A 24,910-nucleotide genomic window follows, 5' to 3' on the forward strand; every position below is an offset into this window, starting at 1 on the left:
TTCCTTTTTTTTATTTTACGTGACACGATCGCGAGCGAATCAGTTATTAACAGTATATACCCAGTATCTACGAATTATCGATCAATATCTACGAGATATCAGCGATCTAATTAACGAGTCATTAGCGATCTTACTTTGCGATTTATATACTGTACGAGCGTATCAGCGAATATAGTCTGTATACTAATTTATTATTTTTAAATATATTTGACGGGTTGCAACAGCAAGTTCTCGTTGTTCTATATCACAATTATCTACAAGTCCTGCACAAATACATATAGAATATTTTGGGCTTACCCTGAAGAAGAAAAAAATGTTCAAGTTTATACCGAAGATGCGCGTTGGAATGTTCACGGAACCTCGCGATAGATCGCAACTAATAAAAATATGATGGAAGCTCGAAAAACTATGAGAAATGTCATCTAATCATCGTAAAAGTTTCAAAATGTAAAATTCATGAAATGTACGTCTAGCTGTTCGAACAGACAGATGGGAGAAGAGAAAAATAAAAGAAAGCAGGGAGGAAGAATGCGAGACGCGGAAAGGATCTGTTCGATGCGCCGAGTGGGTCGATGCGCGGTGACGGAAGAGGAAAAATAAAATATAAAAAGCCGCGTCAAATGGGTCGGTGCACAATGACAGCATAAAGAGCAAGGCACAAAGAATACTATCGCTGTGCATTGACCCGTTTAACTACGCCTGTCGAATTTCATCCTTATTTTGTATTTGCAACCCTGTTTATGGTCCTCTGCTTCATGTTCGGTGCTTCAAGCAGAAGAAGAACGTCGAAATGTTACTGTGGATCGTCGACGTAAGATACGACGTCATCGAAGACACCTCGTATGGTCAGTTTTCCAAAGAAATAAAGAAGCGAAATATTGTGAAAATGAAAGTTTCTTGCATGTTAAAAATTATGCGAGTGATATCGTTTCAAATAACTGTTTGATATTTATTAATCTTTTGCACTCTGAATTTTATTTCAATTTCGTTAGCAGCAGCTGTCAACGCTTTTAAGTGTTTTATTTGAAATTTACTTTAACTAAAATATAAGAGAATTCGAATAAATAAAGGAAGAAAGAAATTCAGTTACGATTCAGTTAAACAGTTTTATTCACACTATTGTTGCATTTTGTAATTTTTAAGTGTATGATATATCTTGAAACAAATTCCAGGATGCAATCACAAAAATAAAGTGGGAAAGAATGTCGAGTGGAGCTCGACAAAGGAGCTCCTGAGATAAAAACTGACGTCGAGTCACACTCGACAGAGAAGTGCAAAGAGTTAATGTAAAGTGTTCAAATTTATCAAAGTATCTGGCAATTTAATTAAAATGCAAATGAAGTAATAATTGAACGATCTTCAATTTACTTAATCTTTAAAATATTTCAATATTGAGTACTCATACTTTTGAGCAATAGTTTAGTAGAAATAATTGTTAAGGAATAAAAAAATAGCTGGTGGCTATTGTAATCTTATTGGGTGTACAAATGTATCAAGGTATTTGATAATTTAATTAAAATGCAAATGAAGAAATAATTGAACGATCTTCAATTTACTTAATCTTTAAAATATTTCAATATTGAGTACTCATACTTTTGAGCAATAGTTTAGTAGAAATAATTGTTAAAGAATAAAAAATAGCTGGTAGCTATTGTAATCTTATTGGGTGTACAAATGTATCAAGGTATTTGATAACTTAATTAAAATGCAAATGAAGAAATAATTGAACGATCTTCAATTTAAATATTTCTTCAATTGAAATCTTACTTCAATTAATATTACTTCAATTTAAATCTTTAAAATATTTCAATATTGAGTACTCATACTTTTGAGCAATAGTTTAGTAGAAATAATTGTTAAAGAATAAAAAATAGCTGGTGGCTATTGTAATCTTATTGGGTGTACAAATGTATCAAGGTATTTGATAATTTAATTAAAATGCAAATGAAGAAATAATTGAACGATCTTCAATTTAAATATTTCTTCAATTCAAATCTTACTTCAATTAATATTACTTCAATTTAAATCTTTAAAATATTTCAATATTGAGTACTCATACTTTTGAGCAATAGTTTAGTAGAAATAATTGTTAAAGAATAAAAAATAGCTGATGGCTATTGTAATCTTATTGGGTGTACAAATGTATCAATGTATTTAATAATTTAATTAAAATGCAAATGAAGAAATAATTGAACGATCTTCAATTTAAATATTTCTTCAATTCAAATCTTACTTCAATTAATATTACTTCAATTTAAATCTTTAAAATATTTCAATATTGAGTACTCATACTTTTGAGCAATAATTTAGTAGAAATAATTGTTAAAGAATAAAAAATAGCTGATGGCTATTGTAATCTTATTGGGTGTACAAATGTATCAAGGTATTTGATAATTTAATTAAAATGCAAATGAAGAAACAATTGAACGATCTTCAATTTACTTAATCTTTAAAATATTTCAATATTGAGTACTCATACTTTTGAGCAATAGTTTAGTAGAAATAATTGTTAAAGAACAGAAAGAGGCTGGTGACTATTGTAATATTAATATTAAAACTATCAACGATTAAAGTATAAAAGTTGCACCAAAGAAATCAAAATGAAAGGTATATGAAAAAATATACAATGCAAGGGAAAGACATTTATACCTATACTTGCAAAAGAAAAATCATTAAAATCACAAACTGTAGCGTGGGAAATTTATAAAATTCCTACGAAAACCTACGAATTGACCATTTCGAATATCTCGGTGTTTCCAATATAGTGAATTAAATATATCTCCATAAAAAATAAAAACAATATTACATTTCAATGCAGTCTTAAAAAAAAAAAAAAAAAAAAAAAAAAAAAAAGAAGAAGAAGAAACAGGATAAATCCAAGAAACAGGAGAATTTAAATGGAAATTTAATACAAGACTGATCGTTAGACCAATGAAATAACTCAATTTCCTAGTTATTCCATGCAACGTGAGCTCAACAACTGTCAATTCTACTGAAACTGATTGGAATTTCAAAACCACTAAGGGGTCCTAATGGAATCCGGTATTAACTGACCGGACATTTATGACTAGGGGAGAGTTTGTCTTGGAATTACCGCGACGCTCGCTAATATTTAACTGGAAGGGGGCTGGTGAGTTTCGGTAGCCCGAAATACGGCGCGAAGTCGAACCGGAAGGAAGCAGGCCGCAGATTAAACGGAAAACTAGCGTCGAATTTAACATTGGCCAACTCATGGGATTAATTAAGCTATTATTCGATTGGTCGAACCTATTTTGAAGCTGGCGAAAAGTGGAATAAAAAAAAAGAAGCAAAGAAGAGAAAAAAAGAAGAAAGTTCATGGAAACAGATTATTATGGAAGAAGAATAGCTTCGTTAACGTCGCGAAGATATCTCGGTGAAACTGTAAGAAAAACTTGAGAGTTGCACTGGAAGATCTTGAAACACGAAATTCATGTCACACGTTCGCCGTCTTTAAAAAAGGTAAAACGCTCGACGTATCAAAGAAATGTGGTCGTTTCCAGGTTTTATCCTCTCTTTGCCAGAGTCAGCAGATAATTTTCTACTGGTTTCTTTGAAACGTAGATCTTGGCAAGCATGGCGCGAAAGAGTCGCCAGAGTATCAAGTTACAACATGTATATCTCTAACCTTTGAACTTCTCACTTTAGTTTTCACAATCGCCAGTTCTCTAATTCTTCTATCGATCATCCTATAGCATTCCACGTGCGCCATCATACTTTCATCTTGTTTTTCCACGCCCAGGTTACCAACAAAACAAGAAAAATCTATTCTTCATACTTTAACCTTTTAAAGATGGATCGCCTGCAGCCTGTCGTCAACTTAATCCTATGTTACACGACATTGGCAAATACAATTTACAAATCTTGGAAAAATCCGATTTTCAAACATTCGCGATTCTGTCACATTCAAATTGCGCGCGTTTCTTTTCTAAGCGTCGCGCCTGCCCTCTACTGTTCAAGATCGGAACTACCGATGTAGAAACTTTGGAAATTATTTTTTAAATCTTGCTAAGCAAACAGAACAAGAGAAATAAGAACGTATTTCGTAGAAAAGGAGGAGATAAAATAAGGAGAAAAATGAAAGTTGGTACGAACCGATAGTTGAACGGGCCTGCGAGTGAACGATGGGATTGTTGTTCGCCTCTGAGTTGGTCGTCTGTGGTCGATCGGTTATGGCGGCAGTGGTGGCGATGGTGCTTCCGGTGGCCGAGGTGAAGCTCGAAGTGGACGTGGAGGACGGGTTCGTTGCGTTTAACGGCTTAGAGGACCAGGAGCTGCAAGTGTCGCAGCCCTCCGCGGAACGTGTGGACAAGCGGCAGCAGGACCAACGCTTTCCACTCCACAGTCCGGCGTGGTAACGACCGCTTAGGCCAGGATTCTCGCTGCACACTGTGAACAGACCAACGAACCGTCGAATTAGGTATTTTATTAACAAATTAGAATATTAGTTTTGTTAACAAATTAATTATAAATCGTTAGTTATAAAGCTTACTTTATGACTAGATATGTTCTATTTTTATGTTTCTTTTAATAATTTAATCAATAAAAAGCCTTTAACATTTTAACTGCCACGCCAAAATAACATGTTTCGCTGAGGACGCCACAGTGTTTTAAGACAGTGCATCGTTAGATGCAACATTTCTTCTCATTTTTTTTATTAATGTTCTAATAAAAATGTTTAATTGTTTAGTGTGGCCCTCTTTATTTTAAAGTATCTTCTATTTATCGGTCGTATTCAAAATGTCATAACTGTCAATTTTCATTAAATTTTTACGATTGTAAGAAGTTGAGGCGCTCCTGTCACAACGTGACAGTCAACGTGTTAATAATTAAAGGAAGAATATTTTCATAATTTCTATGAAAAATATATTTGCACCAGAAATTTCTTGCTACTTCTGTATATTTTTTAAAGTCTCTTTCATAATTTATCAATATCATCAAGACGGTCCAGTCTTATTACAGTTCTAATGAGATTTCAGAATGTTTCATGTAATACAGGTAATTTATTCAGAAAAGGTTTCTATCAGTTTCTGGCGAACCACTGTATGTTAGATGTGTGATGTGTGTTGTTAATTAATTTGGTTATCCTTCTAATTATTTTTATCTGATCTGAGGTGGTGGTTGGTTGTGGATGTAAGTGCCCAAGAAATACTTTCCATGTTCAACAACAAAGTTTATTTAACAATCAGAAATCAACAATTAACAGTCAACAATCAATAGTCAACAATCAACAGGGAACAGCGAAAAGTCAACAGCCCACAGTCAACAATCCCAGTCAACAGTCAACAGTCAACAGTAAACAATCCACAGTCAACAATCAACAATCCACAGACGACAGTCAACAGTCAACAATCAACAGTCGACAATCCACAGTAGATTGTCAACAGTCAACAGTCAACAATCCACAGTAGATAGTCAACGGCCAACAGTCAACAGTCCACAGTAGATAGTCAACGGTCAACAGTCAACAGTCCACAGTAGATAGTCAACGGTCAACAGTCCACAGTAGATAGTCAACAGTCAACAGCCAACAATCCACAGACGACAGTCAACAGTCAACAATCAACAGTCGACAATCCACAGTAGATAGTCAACAGTCAACAGTCAATAATCCACAGTCAACAGTCAACAATCCACAGTAGATAGTCAACGGCCAACAGTCAACAGACCACAGTAGATAGTCAACGGTCAACAGTCAACAGTCCACAGTAGATAGTCAACGGTCAACAGTCAACAGTCCACAGTAGATAGTCAACAGTCAACAGCCAACAATCCACAGACGACAGTCAACAGTCAACAATCAACAGTCGACAATCCACAGTAGATAGTCAACAGTCAACAGTCAACAATCCACAGTCGACAGCCAACAGTCTACAGTCTACAGTCTACAGTCAGCAGTCAACGGTCAACAGTCAACAATCCACAGTAGATAGTCACAACAGTCAACAATCCACAGCCAACAGTCAACAATCCACAATCAACAAACAACAATAAACAATCAACAATCACGCTTCTCGAATATGTTTGCTTCGCTGTTACGCTAGACCCTTCGCACTTCGCTGTTCGAAACGGAATGAATCTTTTGTTCCAAACCAAACGGATTCTTCTCTTTGTTGCCCCTCGATATCCCCACTACGCACGCGTTTGTTAGATGTCCACGACGGTTGTCACGTATGATTTCTTCCGTATATTCGGCGAAAGGACCATAGGGATATCGATAGTACATTGGGCATGTCAGCCTTACGCTTAGATGGCATAGCGCTTTGTGTCGCGAAGCCGTCGGAAAGTTCCGTCGTCGAGTGTCACTACAGATCTTCCGATCGTTAAGGAGAATATCTTAAATTTCAGCAACATATAGATCGTTGTTAATACACGTGATTTCTCGTTTCCATTTAATGCTCAAGTTTTCCCGCGAAATATCGCGAATCGTTTTGTTTATCGAAATAGATAACAAAGGGAAACGGGATATAAAAATTTAGAGACTGCCAACGAGATTAACTGTGGAGATCGTGGATCTGATTGGCAATGAGCATTAAATGAGCGCATGCTGCTAGAAATCTATAATTCGATTTCCATTTTTAACAAAAACAACGACCGAGAGTTTTCAATTTTTCAAATTATTCCTTCGAACGAGAAATGAAGATATACGTCATGGTTCTGTCAGAGGAGAAGGGAAACAGAATCCAGTTCGAATCGATGATCATTAGCCTCTAACGAGAGAAGATAAAAAAAAAAACAAATATCGAAACGCCATTGCTTCACGAGACAGCGTTCGATTTATTCGAGGCGAGCTTTCATGTCGTGTTGTATTTATTTGGCAAATTATCTATCGCGTCCCTTCCCCTATTGTTCCCCGCAGAATATCACCGATGAATTTGATAAAAATCATGCTTACGTTGTTTTATCTACGAATCTGATCAGCGCACACTCCTCATTCCTCCCTTTCGACCACATCGACAAACAACAGCGCTATCAAAATACCTAGCAACTTCCCATTCGCGGAACTATGTTCCTGGCGAAACTTTTCCTCGCTAGAGAGAAAAAAAAAGGATCGAAAGAAAAATTTTTCCTCGTTGTCTCGCCGTGAAGCTTTCTCACATTTTGTTGGGGTCGCCAGAGGGAGACACCGCGAACTACAGAAATGCATTCGAGAAGTACGGAGGCGAGCAACGTGACGATAATTAACAGGAATTGGTCTAACCGCTTCCAGTACGAAAACTGTTCCTTTAGACTTTGAAAATTTCTTCTTATACTTTTGCTACTTGGACCTATACTTTTTGTAAGATAGCCATTGTAAGAGTTAGAAAAAATTGTACTATAATTGGGATTTGTAGCATCTTAGAAATTGGTAATAATATGAACACGAGTGTAAATACTGGACTGAAAATTATAGTGTTATGAGGTTATGGTTACAGTGGACGCTTATTCGTTTAGAAACATCTGAAGACAGTAAACACATACAGAGGTGTTGGACAGGATTCTTATATGTCATATATGTGTATGTGTGTATATGTTTGTATAATACGTGTATGACATATAGGAGGCATTTCCATTATTTTGTCTAACCTCTGTATATAAATATATTTCATAAAAAATATTATAAAAATAAAAAAGGGAAATTTCTGTGTACATAGAATATTTGATTACGTTTGGTATTCAAAAGTCGAGATTTTGAGAATTTCAATTTAATTATACAGGGTGGTTGGTAACTGGTGGTACAAGCGGAAAGGGGGTGATTCTACGCGAAAAAAGAAGTCGAAAATATAGAATAAAAAATTTTCGTTTGAGGCTTTGTTTTCGAGAAAATCGACTTTGAATTTTCGCTCGGTACGCGTGCACTTTATCACGTCTCGTTATAACGGATCTCACTGTAGATCGTTGTCTCGATGGAAAAATTAAAAAAAAAAATTTTTTTTTAATTTTCATTCTATATTTTCGACTTCTTTTTTCACGTAGAATCACCCCCTTTCCGCTTGTATCACCAGTTACCAACCACCCTGTATATTTCAATGCTTGCAAATATGTCCCTCGGAACCTAACCAAATCTAATCCGGATGTTCCGAGTTTTGCGTACATGTTGTCAGTTGTACAGTGGGTTGTATCGTGTTCGAAGACAAGAAAATCCACAGACGAATCTCGTGCGGGGAAAATAAGAGGTCAAGAGGAACGATAGAGCGTGCAACAAGGGGGCCTAAGAATTAATTAATCCAAGTAGCTCGTTAAAATGCGATCCGCGGGAAGAAATAGTAATAATTCCGAGGATTACAATTAGATCCCTTAACCTTGTTTCAGATGGGCGAACAAGTTGTTGCGTGGAAAGCAACGAATATTAAAATCGAACGTTACCACGGTGGATGGGGTTCTGTATTATCGCGGTAGGAAAATCTCATTTTTAGAGATTAAACTGGCGAAACTAATTATTAAGATTGATACAGAATATGCTGCAAACGTGTTATTTATAATTAAATAATTGTCTGGAAATGATGCATCAGGTAAATCCAATGTATCAATTAAATCCTCTACTAAAGTAGATAACTGTCATTGTAATAATTTCTACTTTATTTTTTTAAGATAAAAATCAGAATAATGGTAGATATTTCATATTTTGTTGAGATTAGCTGATAGAGGAACGATTGGATGAATTTGTAATAGAAAAATATATTGAAATAAGTATAAGTACAGGTATAGTGTATGAGATCAAAGTTAAATAAATTGTTGTCATTACTTATTAACTTAATATATGATATTGTAGAGGTTAACTGATAGAGGAATGAGTGGATGAATTTATAATAGAAAAATATATTGAAATAAGTATAAGTACAGGTATAGTCTATGAGATCAAAGTTAAATAAATTGTTGTCATTACTTATTAACTTAATATATGATATTGTAGAGGTTAACTGATAGAGGAATGAGTGGATGAATTTATAATAGAAAAATATATTGAAATAAGTATAAGTACAGGTATAGTGTATGAGATCAAAGTTAAATAAATTGTTGTCATTACTTATTAACTTAATATATGATATTGTAGAGGTTAACTGATAGAGGAATGAGTGGATGAATTTATAATAGAAAAATATATTGAAATAAGTATAAGTACAGGTATAGTGTATGAGATCAAAGTTAAATAAATTGTTGTCATTACTTATTAACTTAATATATGATATTGTAGAGGTTAACTGATAGAGGAATGAGTGGATGAATTTATAATAGAAAAATATATTGAAATAAGTATAAGTACAGGTATAGTGTATGAGATCAAAGTTAAATAAATTGTTGTCATTACTTATTAACTTAATATATGATATTGTAGAGGTTAACTGATAGAGGAATGAGTGGATGAATTTATAATAGAAAAATATATTGAAATAAGTATAAGTACAGGTATAGTGTATGAGATCAAAGTTAAATAAATTGTTGTCATTACTTATTAACTTAATATATGATATTGTAGAGGTTAACTGATAGAGGAATGAGTGGATGAATTTATAATAGAAAAATATATTGAAATAAGTATAAGTACAGGTATAGTGTATGAGATCAAAGTTAAATAAATTGTTGTCATTACTTATTAACTTAATATATGATATTGTAGAGGTTAACTGATAGAGGAATGAGTGGATGAATTTATAATAGAAAAATATATTGAAATAAGTATAAGTACAGGTATAGTGTATGAGATCAAAGTTAAATAAATTGTTGTCATTACTTATTAACTTAATATATGATATTGTAGAAGTTAACTGATAGAGGAATGAGTGGATGAATTTATAATAGAAAAATATATTGAAATAAGTATAAGTACAGGTATAGTGTATGAGATCAAAGTTAAATAAATTGTTGTCATTACTTATTAACTTAATATATGATATTGTAGAGGTTAACTGATAGAGGAACCAGTGGATGAATTTGTAATAGAAAAATATATTGAAATAAGTATAGGTATAAGTATAATGTATGCTAATCCAGATCCTCACTCTTATAGTGTTACAATAGAGTAGCAGAAGCTATGATAGGGAGTATATTCAGATGTTTATAACAAAGGACATTACCAAAAAAGTTAACCTTGCAGCTGTAGCTGAAGGCTACAAGAAACGTAAATAGAAATATTTATAGCTCCTTAGTTTCTAGACCTTGTAATTCAAAACATAATTTGTATTCAAGGGCATGAGAATATGGAGCTCTCCTTATTTCGAATTTTTAGTTTAACTAAATTCTATTCTCTTCTTAACAGACATATACAAACACAGATATACAAAAGTAAAGATATAGAGTTTTTTCTTGAAGTAATTCCTCCAACACATTTAATAATGAGATGTCAATATACTTCAAATAATTAGATTTCGCTGGCTGAACATCATAATGATGCAAAACTGCAATGTCATACAAAATTCGTCATATATTGTTCAAAAATTTATTTAACTGTAAAACTAAAGGGATACATGGAAGAGTTGAGATATATGACGAAATTCAAATTCTCAAAATTCTAACCTATACTATTATGATCTGCAGTCTTAAACCTAAAAACCAATTACTTGAAAACCCTTAAGACTAAGGAAAAAATTCCCTCTAACTTGTGTCATACTGTGCACTCATACTGCAATTTTTGTATTCTACGTAAAACAATCGAATTTCGAGCAATTCAACTAAAAGAAAGGAAAAAATACGAGTGCCGAAGAACAAGTAGAATGTGCACGCAACGCTATGAAAGCACTGACCCGCGGACATCTTACGGAGGCCGGAAAAACGTTTCGCATCCGCCCTCGAGAGCACGAAACAAGTGGCCGCTCCTCGGAACACGTGAAAGGCTATTCACGGGCTTTTTGCATGCGGCAACGATCGTCTTCCAGAGGATGCAACGTCTCAAAAGCACGAGCTCGCGTAAATCGACGCCTTCTATGAAATTGATGTTGCTGGGGTAGAACAGCTATTCTCATGGATATGATTTACGTAGGTCATTTCGATAATTGAAACTCCTCAAGCGAACTTCCTTTACCTTGAAAATCATTATGAACACGTAAAATCGTGAGAAGTCTGGTAAAAATAATTCTTATCCTATTGTCCATGAATATTTGAATATACGTTATTATAACACGTTGACTGCCGTGCGTGTTTTCAATGAAATCTCCTTCAGGCCACGAATGCCGCAGAACCAAGCGTACTCTGCTAGATACTCTGCTACTCCCACCGATATTTTAGATAACTTAAAATCTCTGCTTTAATTCGTTACAATGTGGAAAAGAAAAATGGAAAACTTATTTCTTAGTGAGTCAAATAATAGTGAAAAAGAAAGCTTTTACGAGGTTAAACACAAATTCGGATGGTAGCGATGAGGAAGAAATCAGATTTCCTAGAAATAGAAATATAAATAGAATTACATCGTCTGATCCTGATTCGGATATTGATAAGTGCAATCGTAGTGATACTGAACGTGATTTTACAAGAATTGGTCATTGAGGAAGAAAGAAAAACCGACGATACCGAGGAAAGTACAATTCAATTTGCTGAATGGAATGAATTTAATGGCCGGCAGAAGTCATTTTCTTTCCCCGAGACAGACGGCCTCATTAGGCAATTACCTGGCGATGTCAATCCATATGATGTATTTCAGCTGTTCGTCGATGACGAAATAATAAACTTACTTGTATCAGAAAATTGAAACAAGGAAGAATGTAAATATTAGAAGATTTAAAGAATTATTAACTGCAAAATTATTAGGGTTGTCTGAAAATACAAAAAATCCTTGTCTTCGACGGAGTTAGCATAATATCGCTGTTCGGAAAAATGATTCCGGAAGAAGCATTAGACGCGCATGCAAACTATGTTACGCGGATAAGACGTTGAACGCACCGATCAAAGACACGGGAGAATTTAAAGAAAACAACAACTTATTGTCCAAATTGTCCCGACCAAACTCAGCTTTCTATAGAATGCTTCAAAGTTTTGCATTCTAAATACTTTTCTTAATAAACCATTTTCGTATTACTTTTATAACAATTCAATAGTTTTATTACTTCCTGTGGAATATCTTTTCAAATACCTACGACGATCCTTCGCAAGTAGTCAAATAAGAGTCACCCGAATACGGGTGACGCAGCAGCATCAGAAACTTTGCTGTCACCCGTATATGGGTGACATACCCTGCCAAAACTTTGCTGGCATTCGAATGCGGGTGACGCGGTCTCACTAGGGACTTTCGCTGTCACCCAAATGTGGGTGACACATCCTGTCAAGACTTTGCTGTCATTCGAATGCGGGTGGCGCGGTCTCACTAGGAACTTTCGCTGTCACCCAAATGTGGGTGACACATCCTGTCAAGACTTTGCTGTCATTCGAATGCGGGTGGCGCGGTCTCACTAGGAACTTTCGCTGTCACCCAAATGTGGGTGACACGTCGGCTGCCAGGGGCTTCGCTGTCGTCCGAATGCGGGTGAGGCGGCCCTGTCAGGAACTTTGCTGTCACCCGAATACGGGTGACATGGCTCTGTTAAAACTTTGCTGTCACCAGAACACGGGTGACGCGGCCCTATCAGAAACTTTGCTGTCACCAGAAGGCGAGTGATGCGGCTCTGTTAGAAACTTTACTGTCACCCGAATACAGGTGGCGCACCCCTACCAGGAATTTTGCTGTCATCGAATGCGGGTGAGGCTGCCCCATCAGAAACTTTGCTATCACCCAAATATGGGTGACGCGGCAGTCAACCTGATAATACATGCAATTGTTCACCAAAGTATTTCAACACTGACAGAAACATTTTATTACAGAAAGTGATAAAAATTATAAAAGTTGATGGACTTTTCGTAAATCCACTGTATTTTCGACCAATCGCGGGGAGACGCAGTCGCGAGGAGAGACGTCAACGGGAATCGTAAATTCCCGTTACGATTATAATAATCGACACCACGAATTGATCGATCCCCTGATTTCCGTTAAGATAATAGGGGTGATTCAGTTAGTATAACACTGTGGTTCACAGAGTTATAAGGTTTTTATTTCCAACACTTAAGTTACACTGTTGAGTAGATATAATTCCTAGATGACACTTTGTCGCACGAAGATAAGATAGATGCACAATAGAGCAAGGCTCTTATAGTTGAATTTAGTATGTTATTGGACGTAGCATTAGAGGATATTTCATAGACGTTAGATTTACACGTTAGACTTCGACGTTGTCAGTTGACCCTTCTAGCGGTGTAGAAGAAGTGTAGTTGACTTTTCTAGCGGTGTAGAAAAAGTAAAGTTGGGTGACGATGCTGTGTCGGAGGAAAGCTAGCGATGGGTGTGTCTAGCGCACGGGACCATCGGATTTGTTCATGACATTTTGGTCAGGAAAGTGAGGGCAGTCTACATTGCTTCTGATTGGATAAACGAAGGTTGGTGGATTAGGAAGGTCTTAGCCGCCCTCGATAGAAAGTTGCTAGTAGGAAGCATCGTACGTGAGAAAAACTAACTTTCCCTTGTCAAGCCGCAGTAGACAATAGTCGTTAAAAAGTGATAAAAAAAGGACATTTGTTCGGTCTGAAAGATCTTAGCTAGCAAATTACTGGGATTTACGACGGGTCCTTAAGACTATTGAGGGTACGCCGTAAGGATGAGCGGACATCTGGTGTCCGTCTGGCCCGCGGTGTATGGCTCGGTCTAGGTAGATGGCCGCCCGACGTAACATCCACTTTTTATAAAAGTCAATATCATTCAATCAATGTTCAGTTGTTCACACAAATGATCTAATTCTATAAGTTGATTTACTCAAATAAATGAAACACAAAATAAATTTGTAAAAATAATAAGTGTAACACCTTCGCTTTTCCTTGCTTCTCAATTTTATGGATTTGATCAGTGCAATTTGTTATCGTGAGCTATTTAAGTAGACGTATTACGCTTGTTACGTGAAACATTTGAGGTGATATTGGGTGTAGCGTGTTAAAGGGGGGCTAAGGTTAATTCGTACAAAAAAAGGCATGTTTTTGTGAATTTTTTTGTGACGACACAATTAAAATCTCTTCATTAAAACCAATAGTACATTAAAGTATGACATTCGAAGAATATTGTATAAAATTTTCACGGAGAAATATTAAAAAATACGGCAATGGCAGCAATTATTCGGACGAGTCTCGGAAAAAAGTAGAATTGCGGTGCCCCTCATAACTTGGTGCTGGATCATCTGAAATCAAAAAATCAAAGTTCATTCGTTAGGTAACAGTTTTCCCCAGGTAACGCTGGGAGGGTTTTTCGAAATTTCAATTTTCCATTTTTTTGGAACACTTTGAAGGGAAAAACGCGATTTTTTGCGAAAAAAATCGGCTAATTTGTTATTGTAAAATAAAAATAATTAACAAATTTGAAAACTCTCCAGCGTTACCTCGTAAATTATGTACAGAAATAGTGTTCAAAATTTCAAAAAGATCGGTGCAGTAGTTTTGAAGTTATGAGGGGCACCGACCTTGAAAACGTGAGTTGTGGGGAAAAAAACTTTGTGACTTTAAAGTTTTGAACACTAAAAAATCTGCTATAAAACGTTCATAAGCGAATTTTATCGGCTTACCTCACACTGAACCATCAATGCCAGGCCCATAAAGGATGTTGCTATCATCCATGATGTCTAAAGCATCTTTTTGCTCCTGTCCACGACGAATCTCCTACACCTTTTTCAGTTTGTCTTTCACCTTCCTACTCTGCACGGCTTATACGTATGGAGTCAGTTGATCGCGCCCAGTCATGAGCACTTGATCCACTACTGATTCCCATGTCTTGCATGAAGGTTAGTAAAGCAAAAGGACCTTCATTGAAAACACTGGCTGCCACATAAGCTGCAATTTCAACGATGACAGAGGCTTCACTCGAGTGCTTTGGTGAGATTTCCCAAATAAGTTGGTTCAAACTCTCATTGTTGTTCTGTGTGAAGCCTCCGACACATCGCTCCAGGAGAGCATCTTTGCTCAGATCTTCATAGATAGGCTTGATGGCATTCAAAACATCCACGGGAAGAGCACTGTACGTGTGTTTGAACGAATCCAATGCATTAGCAGCTGCAGCTTTTTGCCATTCGCACCACGAGTCCGCGTCGCTCGGGCATTTTTTATGCTGTGGATTCTCGTCCGTCGAACTATAGTGAAAGAACGTTGCCCAGATAGCATTCTTCATATTTTCTATGGAATCAGAGTGACGTCTAATAGCCAAACCGTAGTATACCGTCAGTTTATCAATTATTTTAGCCGTAAGCTTCCCTTTACCAGACAGACTCTTTCTTTCCATCTTCTTTTCAGCCTTAGTTTCAGTATCGACAACGGTATTTTTTACTATTTCACGTAGACGAGTGCCCATTCTTTTTTCAACATGTCCCACACATTCTTTTTTCACTATTGCAAAATCGTCACCATAAGGTTTAGAATTCACCAACTCGGAATTAACTTCAGAGTCACCGTCGCCGATATAGTTGCGATATCGTACACCATTCTGTACTGAGCGTTGAAACATGGTTTTTACCGCTTCGACCGCCATATTTCCAGTTGCACTAATATGATTTGTCAGACACTTCCCACCACTTACATGAGCTTCATGCCACTCTTCGTATTCGGCAGAGTTTAATTTATGTTCCCAAGTTTTACATTCATGGCAGTATGAACTTTTGACGAAAATGTCAAGAACTTTACCTGTAAAGTAACCGATTAACGAGGTGACGCCAAATAAAAATGAGAAGCCTCTTTTCTTCCATGTTCCGTCGCCTGATACAGTGAGTTCGTCGGCATCTTCAGTCTTTTTCTCTTCGGCTGTTGCTGCTTTTTCTTCTTTTATAGCAGATAAAAAAAATCGATTCGCTGTTTCTTTTACAGTCGAGCACATTTTTTTCATGTAATCATTGTACGTCGGTGTCGACAAAAACCTACTAGACAAATCCATCAAGCCGCAGAACTTTTCACAGCCATCTAATCCAAGGCCTAATATCCTCATCACGAAAACAAACCGATAATTAACTTCGAAAATACCAGAGTTTATTCTTGCACTAGACGGAACATTTGTAATCTGTTTACAGCTTTCGCACGACACTTTGATGTTAAATCCAAGGCCTTCTTTCTTAGTCGAATGAAAATTTACTTTTCCATCACATTTCACACACTTCACTAGCGTAGCAATTGTTGAAAAGACTAACAAAAAATCAATTATCCTGTAATGTTTTTCAAGATCCTCCGTAACTTGATCTTCAACGGTCACTTTTATTTTTTTAGCTGACGCGCTACTTGTTGAAATGCCTTCGTTTTTACGTTTATGCGGAGGTACAATTTTTCTAGGTCGACATAATCTCGAACCAGTTAATTTTCTATCAGATCTTGTAATTTTTCTAGGCATTTTAGTAATAATTTTACACAAAACGGATTTAATGAAAACGGAGCCAAAATGATGCGAAAATAGGAACGCACGTGTACGTCTGCTCGGTAGAATATTTACTGCTACGCTAAATTTTATACTGTACGCTGACAAAATATACAGCACACGTATAAGGAGGTTTGTACTTAAGTCGAAATTTCTATAGATAAAACTGGAGGGTAAGATTAGGTATTATATAGAGAGCGAAACATCTGCCAGGTAACAATAGCACGCTCGGGTCGGGTAGGTATTAAAATCCGACATGGATAAAAATACTCGTAACTTCGTCAATTTTGCCCCAATCGACTTGAAATTTTCACACGATATTCTTAAGATATTATGCGTTCAATTAAAAAAATAAAAAAAAATGCAAAAAAAAATTTAATACCTTAGCCCCCCCTCCTTTTCTTTGCTATTAGATTTAAGCCACATTTAACCGACGTTTCATTTCGAAATCACATTATCGCACAAGAATATTATTAACCACATGTATTATATCTACGAATTATATTACACAAATGAGGTAACATTGGGTGTAGCGCGTTAAATAATCACTCGGTGTTTAGGTCAAAAATATGTTTATTAGCAAGTGCCTTCTTTTGATCGCGTCGCGTATCGCTCTTGGTTTCGCTAGTCAATCTCGTTGCCCGGTTACGACTCGACCTTGTCGCTTCCTAGTTCGAACCTAACTGTCGATAGGATTCGATTCTTTTCTTTTCGCCACCCCTCAATATCCCCACTATCCACGCGTTTGTTAGGTGTTGCCACGCACGCCTTCTTCTTCTCGAACATTCGACGAAAGGACCGTTGGGATATTGATGGCTCATTAGGCACGTTGCTCCGGCGATATACATTGTTGCCAAGTGCCACCATACATTTAAAAATTTGATTAGTACCGCAACGAGACCCAACTATCACGGTTATTGTCGTGAAAGCTTTTTAATCCAAATATTTTCACTGACCTTTGTACGTACAAATAATATTGTAAATTTTTATGCTTCCGTCACATGTTGACGAAAATCAGGGAAATCTTTTTCACTGAATTCTTTTCTGCTAATGAACCATGAATTTCTTCTCTAAGTAGATCCACGAGAAGTTGGCATAAATGGAAGCAGATTTTGTTACGGTAGCTCGTATTCATTAAATACTCGCACAACTGCTAAGCAGCTTAAGCTTCACCGTATATTTTTAACGCGAGAAAGAAAAATTGAACGTACGAGAAACATCGATTCGCTGGCCAAAGGTATTTCCAACGATGGGAATCAGCTTAACATTCAATAGCTTAACAAAGTAGCGTAATCTGGTCTGAGCATCGAATAAACCAATTGTGTAAACCACTGTCAATTTTTCGCCCGTATGAACCTTGCAAAACGTGGAAAACGAATCGAAACCGACGAAAACTTTTCTAACCATAATAAAACTAATTTAACCATCGATCATTCGATCCGTGCGCCGCGAACAATCGCTTCGACTGTAGAAAAAATCCCGATATTTCCCACTAAATCTGGATGAGAAAAAATAGAGCGCAGAGTTTTACATTGTTACATGGGATTCATCGAAAGAGAAAAGAACGATGACACCAGAGCGAGCCAAGGGATAATGTTCGTAGTTGATTCGACATGTGGAAGAAAGATGGGAAAAAAGATTGATGGGTCGATCGTTTTTCAAAATGCCATCAACACAGATGTGTGATTTCGTGACGTTAATGTGCTCTGACGATTAACACGCAGGACTTATTGTTTAACAAAACGTCGATAATGATCCATTCACACGTGTTTCGCCATCCAATCGTCTTTAATACTTGATGGCTGTTATATCGGCAAATGATCGAATTGAAAGCAGATTATGCGCGCGCGTATTCCACGCGTAATGAACTTGCACGTGAATACTTTCGAAAGCAAGGACTAGGGAATCAACAGATATTGGCAACTAAGTGATTGCGGATTTGGGCAATGCCACCTAATGACAAAATCCGCAACCACTTAGTTGCCAATCTAATATTAATGTAAAGTGTTCAAATTTATCAAAGTATTTGATAATTTAATTAAAATGCAAATGAAGAAACAATTGAACGATCTTAAAGTTATAATCTTTAACATTTGAGCAATAGTTCAGTAGAAATAATTGTTAAAAAATAAAATGAAGCTGGTGGCCATTGTAATCTTACTGGGTTGGCTACTAAGAGGTTGCGAATTTTGCCAGTAGATGGTATTGACAAAATCTGCAACCACTTAGTTGCCAACCCAATATAATGTAATAACAATCGAAATATAAAAAGGTGAAGCACTTTTCAGAGTCTAATGTATTTTTAACAGAAATTTTCAATTACCTCAAACTACTTTTATAATCTTCTTTGACACTCTTACTCTTGCGCAAAGTATATTCTTATTTATTAACTGTTTATTGAACCTTGGAGTATTAATTTCGTTCAATAACAATACAAAAACTGGATTTTGTAGATATCAGAATTTTCTTTTGTGTCACGACTATATCTCAAAATATTAAATTCATCATTTTGACGAAATGAATGTATTGGCTTGGCAACTAAGTGATTGCGGATTTTGTCACTAGGTGGCATTGACAAAATCCGCAATCACTTAATTGCCAACCCAATATCTGTTGATTCCCTACTATGCGTACTCTCAACGAAACAAAAACACGATTATTCAAATTTATTCCTTTCCAACTTACAATTTATTATTATCATGAAGAATTGATAATTCTAGTGTTAAACCAAAACCATTGTTACAAGGAAGATACGTGTCTACGTACGAATTTTTCGCTGGAAATTACGTTCCAAGTTCACCGACACGAGGCCCTACACAACCTGACATAGGTATCTAACTTCCGTCCGTCAAATGCGGACCGGAAATCGCATGTTTACGAGGAATGCGGCCTAGACACGATTAATCTTTATTAACATGGACCTCGCGCAGCGGAAATTCTCTCCAACGACTGCATGCATATGCATTCGTTCGCAAAAAGACAAAGTGAAAGAAGGGGAGACAGAAGAGGAAAAGACAGAAAGAGAGAAGAGAGAAAAAAGAGGGAATTGCAGTAGTTTAAAGGCGTCGATCGATATCAAAGCCCGGAGCAATTTGTCGGCGGAGACAATATCGATGAGGAACTATTGTACACGACAGCCCCGGAGCCTACGAAAGTGCAAAGTAGTCTAGTTCTGCTTATTCGTCTTTTATCCTGTCCTCCCTCTCTAATTATCCTCGTTTCCGTCTACCTCTGACTTTTTTCTTCTCTCACTCTCTCTCTCTCTCTCTCTCTCTCTCGCTCTTTTTCTCTTTTTCTTTCGTTCTTCAACCTCCATCCGCTGTCTGGCGGAACGACGGCCGAAATTTCAACGGAAATCTCGTAATTAATCGCCTCATTAGCATGTACGAATCAGCGAATTTGATTTATATTCTATCGTATAGCGTACGTGTTATGGAAAATGTAGCTTTCTGTCAAATAAAACGATCAAATCTTATATTTCTCGCCTCACTGATATTTTACATTTTTCTTTTCTCCACTGTTTGAGAAAAATATTTTCAAACGTGTTTGAAGGTTTTTACTGGTTTTTCTGGAGTGAGAAGGCCTCAGTGATTCTATTTGGAAAAAAAATTCGAGTGCATCTTACCGGCTGCTTCGTTGCACTCGACGTAGAAGCGGATGGTTGTAAGTTGTAGGTTAGATGTTCTTAATGCATGCAGCTTCTTCCTTTAGATTTTATCTCTACGTGTTAAGTAATGGTCGACTTGGTTTCCTGGTGAAACTCATGTTTTTAAATACCCAAAAAGGTATGTTTGAACGATAAGGTAAATGTAACGCTATCATCTTTTTGGCTTCTTGCGCTGAAAATTAATGTAGCAATATTTCTCGATATTTTATAATATGTCGTATAATTCATCACTGATGTTTTTTACTTTAACCATAACCTTGGTACGTAGAAAAATAATTCTAAATATATCGTGAGATCTTTTCTGTTCAGAACTACATCACTCGACGTGTCTCAAAGTGTTGACATTTTTTATTATAGCCGTACCAATATAATCGAATGACATATGAACCCGATAGTTGGCCAAAAGCTAATACAATGTTTTCAAACATTCACAAAAACACAATTTTTTTCCATTACAGATTTCTTCTTTAATGGAAAGAAAGGAAGCCAATCGAATGTATCCAGACAAATTGACAAATATATTGGCTCGTCCACACGGTCGACAGTAAGGAAGAAAGTCGAAGCGAAAAAATCTATGAAATGGCAAGGTGATATTGCATTCCTCTTTCTCGTTGGCCTTTTTTTAAAGGAGAGCCATTCGTTCAAGCGTTCAACTTCCACCAGGAAATATCGCAAATCTTTACTTCAGTTTTATTATTTTTACTAATACGTCCGATTTCTACGCTTTACGAAACACACGATGCAAAAAATAGGAAACGAGGAAAGTTGTGGATGGTCAAAAGAAGTAACAAATTAGACACTGCCGTGATCAACGAAAAACTTGCACGTTGAGAAGATTCCCAGATTTCCTAGCCTCCAAAAAAATGACCAATCAATGGTAAAAGCAAAAACGACAGAAGATAGGAATATTCCTGTTGAGGTTGAGGTTGACTGATTGAAGAACGAGTGGAAGAATTTGTAATAGAAAAGTACATTGAAATAATTAAAGGCATAAGTATAAGCATAAGTTTATGCTGATTGACATCCTTACTCTCTTAGTGTTACTAAACAATGGAATGATAGGGAGCACGTTTATATATTTATAGCAAAAGGGCATGTGGCGGATCGGTATCAACAGGACGCCGACAGATCGAGGCATCAACGCGGCGCAACACCTCCCGGGCGATCCGCGGGTACCAACCGCCAACACCAGAGGGCTACTACGACGATGAGTCTGTCTATCTCGCTAGCGGTCAAATATACGATGTCACGATACAAATACCGCACCTAGCGAGACTCCCTCTACGTCTAAGGCAGGGACTACCGGGCATACACCATTAAACCGACAGAACTCAACTCTGACACCGTATAACACAGGTGTAAACTGTACATATTTGTAAATATTGTAAATAAACCTATTTGACATCCCCCTCCCCCGCCTCCTCCCTATCATCCCGTCTCTCCCCAAAGTTACACAGCACCCAAAAAGTAGACTACCGAAGCGTCCTGTTTCGCGACCAAGTTTTCAGGACAGAAAAAACAACCAGAAACAAAATCACATAAAAGCTCCGCTCCCCAGCGGCTTAATTCCAAAGAATAGATTATAACATAAAAAATGTAACACATCAACACATAACATAGTATGGCTACGTCGTACCGTCGCGTATCGCTACTTTTGCCTAACACATCTTATCGAAATTCATAGTTTATTGTGAATACCCAATATGTATTAAAAATTGTATCTTGGTTTAAATAAACGTTATTAAAAAAATTAAAAAAAAGAATAAAAAAAAAGAGAAGGACTACCGGGCATAGCCATGCTGACGAGTCCACCGGTAGTCCCTACTACCTCCAAGACCAACCTAACCTCAATAATTTATCACATAAAAAGAAATATAGGGACCAAAACTATACTCTACGAAGAAAACTTAAACAGACAAACCGCAGACACTAGGTGGAGATACAACATGACCCTCCCTCTGAAAGACACTAAAGACAAACACAGAAAAAACACAAAAAAATATTGGTGGATTCCAAATCCATAATAAAATAAGAGAGCAAACCATTAAACCGACAGAACCTAATTCTGCCACCGTATAACACAGGTGTAAACTGTACATATTTGTAAATATTGTAAATAAACCTATTTGACATCCCCCTCCCCCGCCCCCTCCCTATCATCCCGTCTCTCCCCAAAGTTACACAGCACCCAAAAAGTAGACTACCGAAGCGTCCTGTTTCGCGACCAAGTTTTCAGGACAGAAAAAACAACCAAAAACAAAATCACATAAAAGCTCCGCTCCCCAGCGGCTTAATTCCAAAGAATAGATTATAACATAAAAAATGTAACACATCAACACATAACATAGTATGGCTACGTTGTACCGTCGCGTATCGGTACTTTTGCCTAACACATCTTATCGAAATTCATAGTTTATTGTGAATACCCAATATGTATTAAAAATTGTATCTTGGTTTAAATAAACGTTATTAAAAAATTAAAAAAAAAAAAATAAAAAAAAAGAGAAGGACTACCGGGCATAGCCATACTGACGAGTCCACCGGTAGTCCCTACTACCTCCAAGACCAACCTAACCTCAATAATTTATCACATAAAAAGAAATATAGGGACCAAAACTATACTCTACGAAGAAAACTTAAACAGACAAACCGCAGACACTAGGTGGAGATACAACATGGCCCCCTCCCTCTGAAAGACACTAAAGACAAACACAGAAAAAACACAAAAAAATATTGGTGGATTCCAAATCCATAATAAAATAAGAGAGCAAACCATTAAACCGACAGAACCTAATTCTGCCACCGTATAACACAGGTGTAAACTGTACATATTTGTAAATATTGTAAATAAACCTATTTGACATCCCCTTCCCCTGCCCCCTCCCTATCATCCCGCCTCTCCCCAAAGTTACACAGCACCCAAAAAGTAGACTACCGAAGCGTCCTGTTTCGCGACCAAGTTTTCAGGACAGAAAAAACAACCAAAAACAAAATCACATAAAAGCTCCGCTCCCCAGCGGCTTAATTCCAAAGAATAGATTATAACATAAAAAATGTAACACATCAACACATAACATAGTATGGCTACGTCGTACCGTCGCGTATCGATACTTTTGCCTAATACATCTTATCGAAATTCATATTTTATTGTGAATACCCAATATGTATTAAAAATTGTATCTTGGTTTAAATAAACGTTATTAAAAAAATAAAAAAAAAATTAAAAAAAAAAAGGACTACCGGGCATAGCCATACTGACGAGTCCACCGGTAGTCCCGGGACGAAACGCAAATTCTCTTTTCATCTGGCAGCAGCTACACTTCCCCCAAAGACATTACCAAGAAAGTTAACCTTATAGCCTTGGCTAGAGGCTACAGGGAACATAAATAGAAACCTGTTTATTAGTTCCTTTGTTCCTAGACCTTGCAACCCAAAACATAATGCATACTCAGGGGTACAATAATATGCACCGCTCCTTATTTAGAATATTTTTGCGTAATAGCAGTCCCCAGGTCACGAATATACATAAATAAAAATATAGAGTTTTTCTTGAAGTAGTTACTTCAACAATTCCTATATATGATATTGACGTGAACATTATTTAAAAAGTTCGAGAAGATTATTCTTCGTCGAGATATAGAAATAAACAATTCTTTAAAAATTGATATTACGACAGAAACGTTTTTGAGGCAAACATACAGGGAGCATACATACTTTATACTGAAGACGAAAAACAGGTTCGCGGAAATCTACTCGAATATGAAAAGAAGAGCAGAAAGGAAGAGAGAAACGCAAAGGTAGGAATATCTGTTTCTCGAAGTCGGATGAGAAGAGTCACTGTCAGAAATTTCAGACAGCAAATCGAATTTTAATGGCGAAATATCCGCATAAAACGAAAATTTGCGGTGGCCAAGCACTCGAAATTGATGCATCACTGCGAAAGACGAAATAAGTTTCACGAATATGGAAAAAAATGCCGGAGTCGATTTCCCGTGGCGTCCTCGTGAATAATAACGAGCTCTCCGTGCGACGAGATTCTTCGAAAACTCGTTAAAAGTTCGGCCATCCTGGTGACAAATCAATCAACTCGGGAATCCAGATACGCTGCCGATATCCTGCATCGATTCTTATGATTTCTGGCCCAGTTTTCGCCTATGAATCACTTTCCATCGACGAAAAACCGATACCTGGCTAAGTTTCTCGTTGGGTTTCGCGTCGATGGTCATATTTTCGCCGGGGAAATTGCACGAAATCGACGGGGCGAAGCTTGCGCAGCGAAGTTTTAAGCTAAATCAAAGATGAACGAGGGAATAAGAGACGCTTTGATGCGAATCCAAACGATATTTGATGTAAATTGGTGTAAACTGCGCGAGAGAGATTCTTTGATCTTCGCAATTGTGAAACAATTAAGAGCTGGCATGCCGCGAGCAATTCGAGTAGTTTCTTGCGAGTCTCTGATGCAAAGTGAACCAGGCTTTTCTTTGCTATTAGATTTAAGCCACATTTAACCGACGTTTCATTTCGAAATCACATTATCGCACAAGAATATTATTAACCACATGTATTATATCTATGAATTATATTACACAAATGAGGTAACATTGGGTGTAGCGCGTGAAATAATCACTCGGTGTTTAGGTCAAAAATATGTTTATTAACAAGTGTCTTCTTTTGATCGCGTCGCGTATCGCTCTCGGTTTCGCTAGTCAATCTCGCTGCCCGGTTACGACTCGACTTTATCGATTCCTAGTTCGAACCTAACTGTCGATCGGTTTCGATTCTTTTCTTTTCGTTGCCCCTCAATATCCCCACTATCCACGCGTTTGTTTGGCGTCCGCGAACGTTGCCACGCA

At 36.8% G+C, this 24,910-nt stretch overlaps 3 protein-coding genes across 4 annotated transcripts in view; 1 reads left to right on the forward strand and 2 right to left on the reverse strand.

The window, feature by feature from the left end:
• Btk29A (tyrosine-protein kinase Btk29A) overlaps nucleotides 1–24,910 on the reverse strand; it is a 346,914-nt gene that overhangs the window by 281,444 nt on the left and 40,560 nt on the right. For both annotated transcript variants that reach the window (XM_069131277.1, XM_069131278.1), the window contains exon 4: nucleotides 4,114–4,407. In XM_069131277.1, coding sequence (XP_068987378.1) covers nucleotides 4,114–4,407 — 294 coding nt within the window. The remainder of the gene's footprint in view (nucleotides 1–4,113; nucleotides 4,408–24,910) is intronic.
• Nucleotides 4,999–6,062, forward strand: LOC138189147 (mucin-21-like). The gene is given in 4 exon segments (XM_069131298.1): nucleotides 4,999–5,016; nucleotides 5,133–5,390; nucleotides 5,430–5,656; nucleotides 5,798–6,062. Coding segments are annotated over 4 exon segments (768 nt in total).
• On the reverse strand, nucleotides 14,686–16,753 carry LOC138189060 (uncharacterized). The gene is made up of 2 exons (XM_069131213.1): nucleotides 15,320–16,753; nucleotides 14,686–15,277 (listed from the first exon to the last, which is right to left on the reverse strand). Exons 1-2 carry the CDS (start codon nucleotides 16,364–16,366, stop codon nucleotides 14,690–14,692), a joined length of 1,635 nt encoding a protein of 544 aa, XP_068987314.1. The 5' UTR covers nucleotides 16,367–16,753; the 3' UTR covers nucleotides 14,686–14,689.

This window comes from Bombus flavifrons, chromosome 18 (genome assembly GCF_040668555.2).
Source record: "Bombus flavifrons isolate JBK064 chromosome 18, iyBomFlav1_principal, whole genome shotgun sequence".
NCBI lineage: Eukaryota > Metazoa > Arthropoda > Insecta > Hymenoptera > Apidae > Bombus > Bombus flavifrons.